Source organism: Crinia signifera, chromosome 2 (genome assembly GCF_055691185.1).
Source record: "Crinia signifera chromosome 2, ASM5569118v1, whole genome shotgun sequence".
NCBI classification, from domain to species: domain Eukaryota; kingdom Metazoa; phylum Chordata; class Amphibia; order Anura; family Myobatrachidae; genus Crinia; species Crinia signifera.
In genome coordinates, this window is record NC_139218.1 from 200,422,479 (window position 1) to 200,435,285 (window position 12,807).

General features: G+C 42.8%; 1 protein-coding gene across 2 annotated transcripts in view; it reads right to left on the minus strand.

Moving 5' to 3' along the window:
- Nucleotides 1–8,655: 8,655 nt before the first annotated feature.
- Nucleotides 8,656–12,807, minus strand: part of LOC146058947 (uncharacterized) — a 51,080-nt gene continuing 46,928 nt past the window's right edge. Inside the window, exons 7-9 of one of the 2 annotated variants that reach the window (XM_083171132.1) lie at nt 11,289–11,417; nt 10,433–10,594; nt 8,656–9,017 (exon numbers count right to left, since the gene is read on the minus strand). In XM_083171132.1, coding sequence (XP_083027258.1) covers nt 8,919–9,017; nt 10,433–10,594; nt 11,289–11,417 — 390 coding nt within the window. In that variant the 3' untranslated portion in view covers nt 8,656–8,918. The remainder of the gene's footprint in view (nt 9,018–10,432; nt 10,595–11,288; nt 11,418–12,807) is intronic. The other variant, XM_083171133.1, reaches the window with a different exon arrangement.

Genomic DNA, 12,807 nt, shown 5'->3' on the forward strand with positions numbered 1-12,807 from the left:
AAACCCTGCACCCCCAAAAAGGGGGGGTAGCAGACACAAAATATAGCTCTCTCTGTCACTATCTCTCTATCTCTCTCTATCTCTCTCTCTATCTCTCTATCTCTCTATCACACTGCAGCAGCAGCAGGAAGTCCCAAGAAGTCAGATCCAGGAAGCGTCCAGCACGCTACAAGCAGTGATCAGGTAATCAGGTAAGGTATTTGCAAGGATCAGGTAAGTATTAGCAAGGATCAGGTCAGTATCACGGCAGATAGGCACGGTGACCGCTCTGCACGCAATTCCAGACCGGAATGGCGTCTGCAGCGCAGTCACCGTTAGTTTAAATGTCGCGCCTTGGCTGTGATTGGTCCGTGGGTCCCACGGACCAATCACAGCCTTGGGGGCAGGTGGGGTGAGGTGTCATCGTCACCGATGACCCCCTCATGCCCCCTGACGCCCGGCGGTGATTGACACCTGTGTTACCGAGCGTCTGATTCGCTGGTAACACAGGAAAACGCTGTGAATGGCTGTTCACACTGAACAGCCAATCACAGCGATCGCCGACGGGGGGGCGACATCGCAGCCCCCCCTGGGCATGCAGGGACATGTCTGCTGTCAGGGACAGCAGACATCGTCCCTCTGTCACTGCGTCTCGAGACGCAGTGACAGTTTAAAGTCATGACGTACATTTATGCCATGTGTCGGGAAGTACATCCCGGCCATGACGTAAATGTACGTCAAATGTCGGGAAGGGGTTAAAATGTGTATCCGAGTAATAAGTACACCTGTGCACCTGCCGGGTGACCTGGAAAACGTGAACTGTGTGGGGTCCTTAGGACCGAATTTGAGAACCCCTGAGTTATAGCATAAGGTCATGGGTTCTATCCCCACCATGTGTTATATATACAGGGCAGTACGGATGGTGTAATGGTTAGCATTACTGCCTCACAGCGCTGAGGTCATGGGTTCTATCCCCACCATGTGTTATATATACAGGGCAGTACGGATGGTGTAATGGTTAGCATTACTGCCTCACAGCGCTGAGGTCATGGGTTCTATATATGGGGCAGCATGGATAGTGTAATGGTTAGCATTACTGCCTCACAGCACTGAGGTCATGGGCTCTATCCCACCATGTGTTATATATACGGGGCAGTACGGATGGTGTAATGGTTAGCATTACTACCTCACAGCGCTGAGGTCATGGGTTCTATTCCCACCATGTGTTATATATACGGGGCAGTATGGATGGTGTAATGGTTACATTACTGCCTCACAGCGCTGAGGTCATGGGCTCTATCCCCACCATGTGTTATATATATGGGGCAGTACGGACGGTGTAATGGTTAGCATTACTGCCTCACAGCGCTGAGGTCATGGGTTCTATCCCCACCATGTGTTATATATACGGGGCAGTAAGGACGGTGTAATGGTTAGCATTACTGCCTCACAGCACTGAGGTCATGGGTTCTATCCCCACCATGTGTTATATATACGGGGCAGTAAGGACGGTGTAATGGTTAGCATTACTGCCTCACAGCACTGAGGTCATGGGTTCTATCCCCAACATGTGTTATATATACGGGGCAGTACGGACAGTGTAATGGTTAGCCTCCATACTGCCCCATATATATATATATATATATATATATATATAACACATGGTGCCTCACAGCACTGAGGTCATGGGTTCTATTCCCACCATGGCTCTAACTGTGCAGAGTTTGTATATTCTCCCCGTACTTCACCTCCCACAATCCAAAAATATACTGGTATATTTGGTAATTGGCTCCTAACAAAATTAAACCTAGAATGTCTGTGCGTGTACATGTGGATGTTGTATGGAATATAGATTGTAAGCTCCACTGGGGCAGGGACTGATGTGAATGTTCAAATCTTCTCTGTAAAGTGCTGCGGAATATGTATGCGCTATATAAGAAACTGTTAATAAATATATAATAATTAAATAAGGAAAAGAAATGGGGGCACAATCAGTATCAATTAAAAATCAGCTGATTGGCTTAGAGCTCAGTCAATCAGCGGCCGCCCAGTTTTTGAATAAGATTTTTTTTCTATGCTCTCGCCACTGCTGACTTTGCTCTCCGGTTCCCCACCTGCCACGGACCCTGCTCTCCTGCTGCTCCCCGGTTCTACATCTGATAAATCGAGCCGATTTATCACATGTGAAAAATGGCACATCAAGTGCCAAATCTTATCAAGCTCTCCCGGGGAGCTTCCGGGAGAGCTCAGGGGAAGTCGGGGCCGACTTGTCCTTAGGACAAGTCGGCCAAATGTATGGGGGCCTTAACAGCTAATACCGGTATACATATACATAAGGACAAACATAAAAGAGTCCAATGCAAATGCAAACCAGGTGCAGCTTAATTAGCTGTTAGAAAAAGTATTTTAGGATAATTGGAGTGATTTGAAATAAACGAGTACCTGTTTCCAGGGTCTTCCATCCTGAGGAAGCCTTGCTGGCGAAACTAGTCGATGTTTGTGGAGATCCCGCCAATGCCGTTTGCGCAATACGGCACTGACGGGTAAGTCTGCCGGCAGACCCCCTGTACCCTGGAAACAGGTACTCGTTTACTTCAAACCACTCCAACTATCCTAAAAGACTTCCCAACAGCTAATTAAGCTGCACCTGATTTGCATTTGCATTGGACTCTTTTATGTTTGTCTTGTGACCCCCAGTACTTATGTATATGTATACCGGTATTAGCTGTTACATTTATATAGTGTAGTACTGTAGCATACTGATAGCATACTATCCTATATAATCATTTTTATCGTATTATTATAAATACTATTTGCATTGCTTTTATAATAAATATCCACTTTTATTTTCACTAAACCACTGTGTACGTAATATTTTTCATATTGGAAGTATAGCGCAGGGTGTACATCCCCCTTGTTTCCCTATTGCTCACAACTTTGGGTATTTGTAGTGTACCCACACACCCAGCCGCTGTCTACCAGTATTATTGGTCTGTGGCACAGTCTTCTCTCCCCTCTCACCCAGATCATGGGTTGATATGCCAGATTGATCAACCCGGGATATTTAAAAGTGGCAATATATTGCTAGCAATATAATGCTCAGCAATCATATTGTCCCGTTTTCATCTGCAACCAGAGATGGTCGCAGATGAAAATTTAAACACTGCTGGGTGAAGAGGCAGGGGATGTCGCTGGTCAGAGGAGCATGTTCCTCCGACCAGCGACCATTCAGGGGCTGAAAACGGGAGCGCGCACCCGGCGATTTATCGCTGGTGCACACTCCAATCACTGGCAATATGGTCGCTCAGCGACCATATTTCCAGCAATTTCAGCCCCTATCGCCCCCGTGTGTACACAGCATTAGACTTCTCCACAACCCGGGTTGAGTCACCTAAACCCGGCAATAACCCAGGGTATTTTGCCGCCTTGAAAGGGGTATAAATAAGAACACCTACATACACACAGCAACAGTAATATAAGACCCTATACATAGCCCCAATGGACAGAGAACACAATTATAATTACGCATAGTGTATCACAGTATGCATATCACCCCTATTACACAGCCCCTAAGATAGTACACTTATACATTACCATACCCTCCAACATCTAAAGGGCAGAAATTGGTACAAATTGGGGGTGGGGGCATTGCCATGGGTAAAGGGTGTGTGGCCAGCACACAGTGATTATGCTGATGGTTACACAAATCCTGTGTGCAGCAGCCCTGCATCTTTCTGCTCTGCCTCCCCTACATGTGCTGCTTCCACCTGCCGGACTGTGCCGCTTTGATAGGGGCAATTTAAGCCCCATTTCTAAGCCATCTCACTAGATGGCTTAGACATGTGCATGGAACGCTCCGTATGCTTATGTACACCCTATAGCGATGGTGATGCACGGTCCAACATGCTGCCATAACCGGCAGGGATAGACAGTGCATGCATTGTCTATCCTGCTTAGAACGCAAGGTTATGCCTATTACCATAAGCAATACCCTGCTCAGCACAGATGGCTCAGCACACATCGTGGGTGCATCACATGTGATCTGTGCTTCAGCACCTTGTTCAGAACGGGGCACCCATCTCCCCATGTGTACACAGCTTAAATAAGAGATGAAAAGACACATGAAAGGAGATATTCGGAATATGGTCATTAAGTCAACCCTAATTAGGTTGCCATTTATTGGGTTGACCAGTGAAAGTCAACCAGGCTTAGGTCGACGGGTTGGATGGTCAACACAAGTATTAGGTCAGCATGGGTTTTTTTCACATTATTTTGAGTGGACATGTGCCCACAGCTGGTATTTCATACCGTACCATCCACTACAGGTTGGTGGGAGTATAATAGTGTGCTGAGTGCAGTGTGGCACTGTGCCCGAAGCATGGCAAGTGCAGTGGTACACTTAGATGGTGTCCATGTCAACGATGTCGACATTCGGGTAGAAAAACATGGAAAACTCATGTCACCATGTCACCTATTTCAAGTGTCAATCTAAGCCCTGTCGACCTTCAGGTCACTCCCAGACTAATACAGCACAGCACTGCACCACTGAACTGTACTAGATCTGAGTTTATTGGGAACAGCTGGGCTCGGATCCCGTCTCAGATCGTGAAGTTCAGGTATGTTCGGATCTCGGAGATCCGAATACGCTCATGCCTACTATATACACACTTCTGTGATGAAGCCACTCCTGAAGCTTCACTGCAGGGGGTGTCTGGTCAGCTTCTATATACACACAAACAGTAGCAGCAGACTGTCATTACACCAGCACTGACCAGACATGTTATTTGTTGATTCAATTACAACCTCTCACCTACAATAGTGCACTTGTGAGAATGTGTTTCTGGTTTTAGTTCTGTATTATAAATTTTTATTTTATTTATTATTATCCTCAATTACATTCCCAGTCCACAGTCACCATGGTGTGCAGTAAGAAAAAGAAAATATTTACATTTTTTTTCTTTATCTTTCTAACTAATGTTAACAGTGGACCCTGCACATACTATAACGGGGTGCAATGAAGCAACACACACACAAACTGACTAGTAGACCTGCATTATGGGCCAATGCTAAAAATCACATTGATACCTTCAGAATACTTCAGTATTTATTTGAGAAGCTTTCCCTTATAGGGACCACATTTTTGGTCCCCAAACCACACGAGGTCCCCACTATGTGACTGTGTAAACAGATGCAGGTCCCCACAATGTGATAATTACCAGAAAACACACACACACACACGTGTGGACCCGGCGTATAAACACTGGCCTCACCATTGGCCAAGTGCGATCTATTTACAGTTACTTATATAGCGCAGCAGATTCCGTTGCGCTTACAGTAGTATAAATGCGGTTTAAAGTATACTGTATACTGCAACATTAGAGTACTTCTTTTGTTTGTGATAGCCTGTCTGTATATCTCCATGGTTATGCCCACATTCAATGATAAGTATTTGCAAACAATGCTGGAAATCTAGATTTCTGTATATTAATATATACATATATGTGCCTCATGTTTATCAAGCAAACCAGATTTCAGAAATAATGTATGCATATATATAAGTATTAATGGTACTTGTTTCCTAGCGGGGTAACCACTAAGCTATTTGCTTAGTGGGCTATTCTGCGTAGTGAAATCGCATCGCACATCGCATTGCTTGGCTTTTTGTGCCGTGTGATGCAATGAGATCTCAGTAGTTAATTTTTTCACTGCACCCTGAGTGGAATGGCATCGCACAACGCATCTCATGGCCCTTTTTTGTGGCATGAGATGTGAAATGTGAGATGCGATCTCAATAGTTAATATGGTAAAACACCACCACTCTCCACGTCACCTCGAAGCGTAGCGTGCGCTTTCATACCCCCACTATCCACGTTGGTGTGGAGTTGATGTTATATAGGCCCTTATTCTGATCGGTGCGGCCCGATCAGAATATGCGGCCGCAACCGTGCAGGCGAATCCCCGCCTTCCATACGGATCGCCACCTGCCGTCCGTATGCGGATATGTGGCGATCCGCATGAAATTGGACGGGGATACGCCTCCTCCATGGTGGGAGCAGCCCCTGCATTCGATGGTCGCCGAACATCGAATGCAGGGCCGCACGCTCCACCAGGTCCCGCAACACAAGACCACACGGACACTTGTCCGTGTGAAATCATGTATGGGGGCGGGCAGCTGACATCCGGCGATGTCAGATGCCCGCCCCGTACCCACGCGTCACGGCCTCATTACCATGCATACGCCCCGCGTTTGCATGGGAACGCCCATGAAACGGGGGGCGTATGCATAGGGTAATGAGGCTAAGTAGCCCCTCACGCCCCTCTACGCCCCCTGTGCGGCGTATAAAGAATCCGTGCGGCGAAATCGCCTGCACATGCGCAGAGTGACCTCTGCACATGCGCAGACGATCAACATCGGCGGTCCGTCCGCATGCGGGAATTTCCGCACCGATCAGAATAAGGGCCATAGTGTGGCAAGCACAGCGAGCCACCGAGCCCGAAGCGTGGCGAGCGGACGCGGATTACCTTACATGTATTAAGAAATTCTTAAATATTGTGAAAATGACTACAGGGTACAAAGCATTAGGGTTCTATACATGTGATTTTGTTATTGATGTCCAGGTAATGAATCATTCAATTCTTAAATGTAGATTCACTTTTAAAATCCTTTTTGTAACAAATAATCTAAGCATTTACTTGATAAAGATGCTGTCATATGTCATTAGTAATGTACTTGTTGCAAGGTCCCCACTAGTCAAAGGTGAATGTGTGTGAACTATGCAAATAAAATGGAAATGAGGTCCCCGTTAGCCATGTTCACTTGGGTTTTTTCAGGTCCCCACTAAGCATGGTCAGAACATTACTTCATAAATTTAGATAATTGAAGTTGTGTATAAGTTAGTAAAGCTATGGATACAGTTACTGATTTTTTTCATACTTCTAGAATGTTTAGAAAGGGTGGTCCCCACAAGTGATGATCAGAAAGTTGGTCCCCGTACAACATGAAAACCAGTGTGTGTGTGTGTGTGTGTGTGTGTGTGTGGGGGGTGTTGCAGTTGGGGTGAGTACAACGCTTTTTTAAACTCACTCTTTACATTCATTAATTATTAATTTGTTGCAAAAATGACTACCGTATATACTCGAGTATAAGCCGAGTTTTTCTGCCCAATTTTTTGGGCAGAAAACCCCCTCCTCGGGCTTATACTCGAATCAAGTGGAAAATACACTCGGCGGAGCCGGCAGAACACTAGCTCCGGGCGCAGACATATCACAAAGCGCCGGAGCTGTGCACTGCTGCCGCCGGCTCCCCTGCCTTATCCGCCCGCTCTCCCAGCTCACCAGCCGGTTTCCCTACCTTGCCCGGCCGTTCTCCCGCCGGCGCCGCGCTGCAGCAGGACAGAGCAGGGGCCGGACACACGCAGGAGTGTCAAAGGTTGACACTTCCTGCCTGGTGCTCTGCTCCCTCTGCGTCTAAAGTACCGGTACTGTGAATAAAGGTACCAACATGAAATGTTAAAGAAATTCTGGTGTGTGTGTGGGGGGGGGGGGGGGGGCAGTGAGGGGGCTCTGGGTATGTGCTGTAATAAATTACCTTTATGCTGTTTTTTTACACACTATGTGTACTGTGCATGTTTGTGTGTGTGTATATGTGTGTGTATGTAATGTATACTGTGCATGTTTGTGCGTGTATGTATACTGTGCATGTCTGTGTGTATGTATACTGTGCATGTGTGTGTATGTATACTGTGCATGTGTGTATACTGTGCATGTGTATGTATACTGTGCAAGTGTGTGTATGTCTGTGTCAACTGTGTGTATACCATTTGTGTGTTTTTGTCAGTATTGTTTGTATACATTGTGAGTTCTTCGCTGTTTGTATGTATACTACCGGTAATACCGTATGTGTGTGTGTGTGTGTGTGTCAGACCAGTAACCGCTGTGTTTCCCACCCCCGGCTTATACTCGAGTCAATAAGTTTTCCCAGATTTTTGGGGCAAAATTAGGGGCCTCGGCTTATATTCGGGTCGGCTTATACTCGAGTATATACGGTAATTGATTTCACCTTTCATATTTTTTGTGGTTGCTTAGGATTTTTCAAAAATCTGTTTAGAGACCTATGTACAATCAAGCATGTTGATATCAATATTTGGTATGCTACCTGTAGGGCTTGTGCATTTTGATTTTATGCTTAATTTTTTTCTGTTTTCTTTATTTAGGGGAGAGAATTATTGACATTGTCGTCATTTCATTTTTTTTCTATAGCTTTTTTTCTGGGGAAGGGATAACATTGCTTTGCAGAAGCGTTAAGCAGCGATCTTCACTGCTAACCGAGCCAACAAAAATCATCCCCAAAGAATTCAGTGCACAAGTCACAATTTATAAAAATCTACAATGTTATACGTATTGCCCTATCTACATTAGGACAATCCTGTCATTTGAAGTTTTTACATACCCGCAGGTAAATAAGGGTAGTTTTATTACACCTTTCCAAGTCAGTTTCAATGACTAGCATCATCAATTGCTCCGTTTCCTTGTATGAAGCACTCTATAGTGAATTCCTTAAGATTGACCTTTAGTTCCAAAAACTGCCAGTTGTAAAAAATACCCAATCGATGGCCAATTGCACATATTTATAATGGTTTGTTGAAAAATATGCCACTTGTCACAAATGAGCAGACATTTAAAGTAGTTCATTATTTTATTTTTATTATGAAAGTTTATATTACAAAAGCACTACAAAAAAGCATTAGTTAATAGCATAAAAAGTTAAATGCGGCAAGTGAGACAATATTAGTTAGAATTCAGGACAAACAAAAAAAACCCCACACAACTAGCAAACAAACAAACTACAAAACAGCAAAGCATAAATTCTGTACATAGACCATACTCTGACAATTTAAATGCAATAAATGATATAATTTTTTTTTTTATCTGTTTTATATTCACTTTACATTTTTCTTTCTGCCTCTTTTGACCGATTTCTTTGGTGGAGAAGATTGAAGGAGCGCAGTTTTATTTTCTTCCTCTTGTGTTTTCTCTACCTGCAGAATGGATAAAAAAAAGCAAGGCTGTGACTGTGCATGGCCTTCTCCAAAACAGTAATTACTGCATAAACTGCAATTTTCACTTGTCATCTCAAACATTGATTAAAATCTTTTGCATGCAAAATAAAATACAGTCTTCATACTTTGTATCCACGAAGGTAGTGGTTTTCAATAATTTCATTATCCCTTTATAGAAGTAGATGCCTGCATCTTTAATTACATAACACTTACATTCGGCAAAAAGTTAAAGGAGGAGTTAGTGTACATTTAAAAATATAATTGAACATACATACATACATACATGATTTAATTACAGATAGCAGAAAAAACACCATGGGCCAGATGCACCAAGCTTTTTGAAGTTTGGTGCATCAGGCACCATGTGTTTTGAGGACTGGGAGAAAATCTAAGAATATCAAGTAAGATTGTTTAACGTGAGAGCAGAGGAAGAGGAAGAGAATTTTAAAAATGAAGTAATATATTAATATTTTCTCCAGTACAGATCAACATGGGAATATATATGAAGGAATATACTAAGATTAGTGGAATACTGAGTGACTGTTGAGTTTGCAGTATCAAGAGTGGGAGGTGAAGTCGCAGTGAGAGACATGTCCAGCACAGGAGGGTGAAGATGGGAGGGCACAGGAGAAATGGAGGGAATAAGTGCAGAGGGTGATTGAGGAGTTTGGTAGGTTGGAGAATGGAAAGAGTTGGTTCAGATTAGTGGTTTGTGGTATAAGACAGCAGCAAACAAGTGAAGGAAATTAAGGTTGACCGATATCAAAAGTGCAAATGGGAGGCAAGAAGAGGTATAGGGATAAATGGACTAAAGCTTCTGAAGATGAAATAGGAGGTTGTCCAAGAAAATAGCATTTTATTGGTTACTACAGGCAACATAACCTCATTTTCAAAAGCTTTAATATAGTTACCCCATTGTGTGTGTGTGTGTGTGCGTGTGTGTGTGGGGGGGGGGGGGGGGTGACAGGGGCATATATAATTAATGAGCAAAAACTACTGGCTGGGTATTTCCACTAAAGCAAGGATGTCTTTCCGGGTAGTGAAGCAGGTAAATAAACTGGGTAGAAATCAACCATTTGAAAAAAATAGGTGGGTTGGCAGATTTTGCAAGTTTATATCAAGAGGATGAATGGTTGCAAGTAGGGCTGCAGAGCAAACCCTTTTTTTCACTGTACATTAGAATCCATCTGATAGATGAAGTAGGGCCCGAAACAAGCACATGAGCAAAGCCAAATCAGTCAATTATCATGTAATTAGCAATAGGCCATCCTACATGATTAGATGAAAGAAGATACTCACAAATTGGTGGAGAACTGGGTGATTGTCTTAAACTATTTTTATACTAAATCAGATAGCAACATATACTCTTTAATTAAATTGAACAACAAGCTCACCATTTCCTTTCCGTCAATAGATTTAAAGTCCTGCAGATAGTCTCTGTGAGCTTCCTTCTCTGATTCTATAGCCTTCACAGGGACTTCAATGCTAGGCGCAGCTCTCTTTTGACCACGCTTAGATTTTGGGCCAGCAGCAGTTTGAGTGATAATTTCTTTGTCCTTTTATGAAGAGAACAACCAAATTGAGAGACCATGATATAGAAGTATTGTCTTTACATGAGAGCGAGAGCAACAAGCACAAGTTGGACACGTGGGTGAAAACATTTGATATATGTGCATTGGGGAGGTAGGCAGTGAAGGCTATTGTAGACTGGGTCCTTGTAAAAACAGGTGATTATATCCATCTCTAAGGGGCAGATTTATTAAGCTTGGAGTAGAGATAAACTGGAGATAAAGCGGAGAAAAGGTAAAAGGAGATAAAGCACAGCCAATCAGATGTGTTTGAAAAAGACAGTTGAGAGCTGATTGGCTGTGCTTTATCTCCTTTTACCTTTTCTCCAGTTTATCTCTTCTCCAAGCTTAATAAATCTGCCCCTAAGTAATAAATACATATATATGTATCCATCCATAGAGATGCAAAGGAAATCTTGCAATGGGGAATGTAGTACAACTTGTTGATCTAGACACAGCTGAAAATGATGATGATACCACGTGGCACATCAACTACTGTGCGTTAGTTGACCCTCTTTAGGACATTTTATGGTTGAAGGAATGAAGCTTGGGTCTAACCAAGTTTTTTAATGATCTCCCAACCAAATCACTGATTATATTGATGTTGATATGTAAATGAAACACTTTTAAAAATAAACATGTGGTCAATAGTAATTTTTCCCAAGAACATTTTGCAACTTACCTTCTCTGCACCATCTATGGAGTCAAACTCTTTGGACAAGTTCGGAACAGAATCCCCAATGTCCTTCCTGCCACGTTTAGTGGGTTTGAAATCGTTTAGGTCTGTTTTTTGCTCTACTTCAGCAGATACCTAAAGGTGAATTTTTTTTTTTTAGTATGTTACTTCACTTCAATGAAATCCCATTGAAACTATGAAGATTTTACTCAAGGCTAACGCCCGAGTAGAAATAGAGACAATAAAACAGTCCTACAAAAAGAGTTTTAAAATTGTAGTCAGAATCTAATTCCTTGACTATTACAATAAACTTGATATCCAGAATTAGGATGGGAAACAATATACACATTAAGGTTATATATTGGATCAGATATCCCTCTCATTCATTTGTTTTTAAAGAAATCAATCTTAACACTAAAAAGGTGGCCATACCTTTCTGCAATGTATGCATGTATGTACTACTGGTAGCTTTGACGCGTTTCTCCGTCCTTGTAATATTGACGGTTTCCCCTTCTTCTGAGGAAACAGTCAATATTACAAGGATGTAGAAACGTGTCAAGAAAGCTACTATTTGTGTCTGAGACATCCCCTAATCCATTTACCAACTCCAAATACAACTGGAACGGCCTCCCCCTTTTCTTCTCCCTTGGAAACACCTGCATGCATGATTGCACTTGTTAGGAGACCTGCGGCGATCCTCAGTGTGCTAATACCGCCACTTGGATGGTGAGTGACATCCAACCCCTACGTCGGCTCCCAGCGTCGGCTCCCTGTCCACCGGAGCCACGCTGGTTGTAGAGGATCAGTGACTTTCCTTTCCATCACCTGCTCCACTGCTGTGTCTGCACCCGGCACCGGCTCCCCCTCCATCGGAGCAACGCCGGTGAAAGCAGACACCCTAACAGTGACTACACCACCACTTCACATAATCAGCCGGTAATATAATACTTACCATCCCAGTGCAGACTGCATTTAATTAACATAAGTCATTTAGGCTTCTGTGTCAAAGAACTTTTTTTTTTCCTTTACCAATATTGCTATATATTCTTGGAGTCTTTGAAAGCTATCTGGAACTTTATATATTTCAATGGACGGTTACAATGTGTAAAAATTGGGTTTGAGGCACCCAAATTGAGCTATATAAAAAAATTGGAGGATGTAGTGGATGTTGTTGGCCATTATGAACTATCTAATGAATTATAAATTGTGTTTTTAATACATTATCATACATTTTTATGTGTATGCCATTTAATTAGGTTATATATATTTTTATTGAATAAATTCTATAATTAGGTCAACCCAGTGCGCTCGATTTTTTTTTTTTTTTTTTTTTTGACGTTTTAGATTCATTATAATCTGTTTTGGGAGCAGGATAGCAGCTGTTGTCATTCAATTAACGCTATTGCTATCATTAAACTAATATCTAAGGTTGTGCCTGATTATACTTTACGTATTTTGTGTGTGTTTATATGATTCTTACCATATTCCAACAGATCGGGATTAAGATTTGGGCACTTCACCCAAT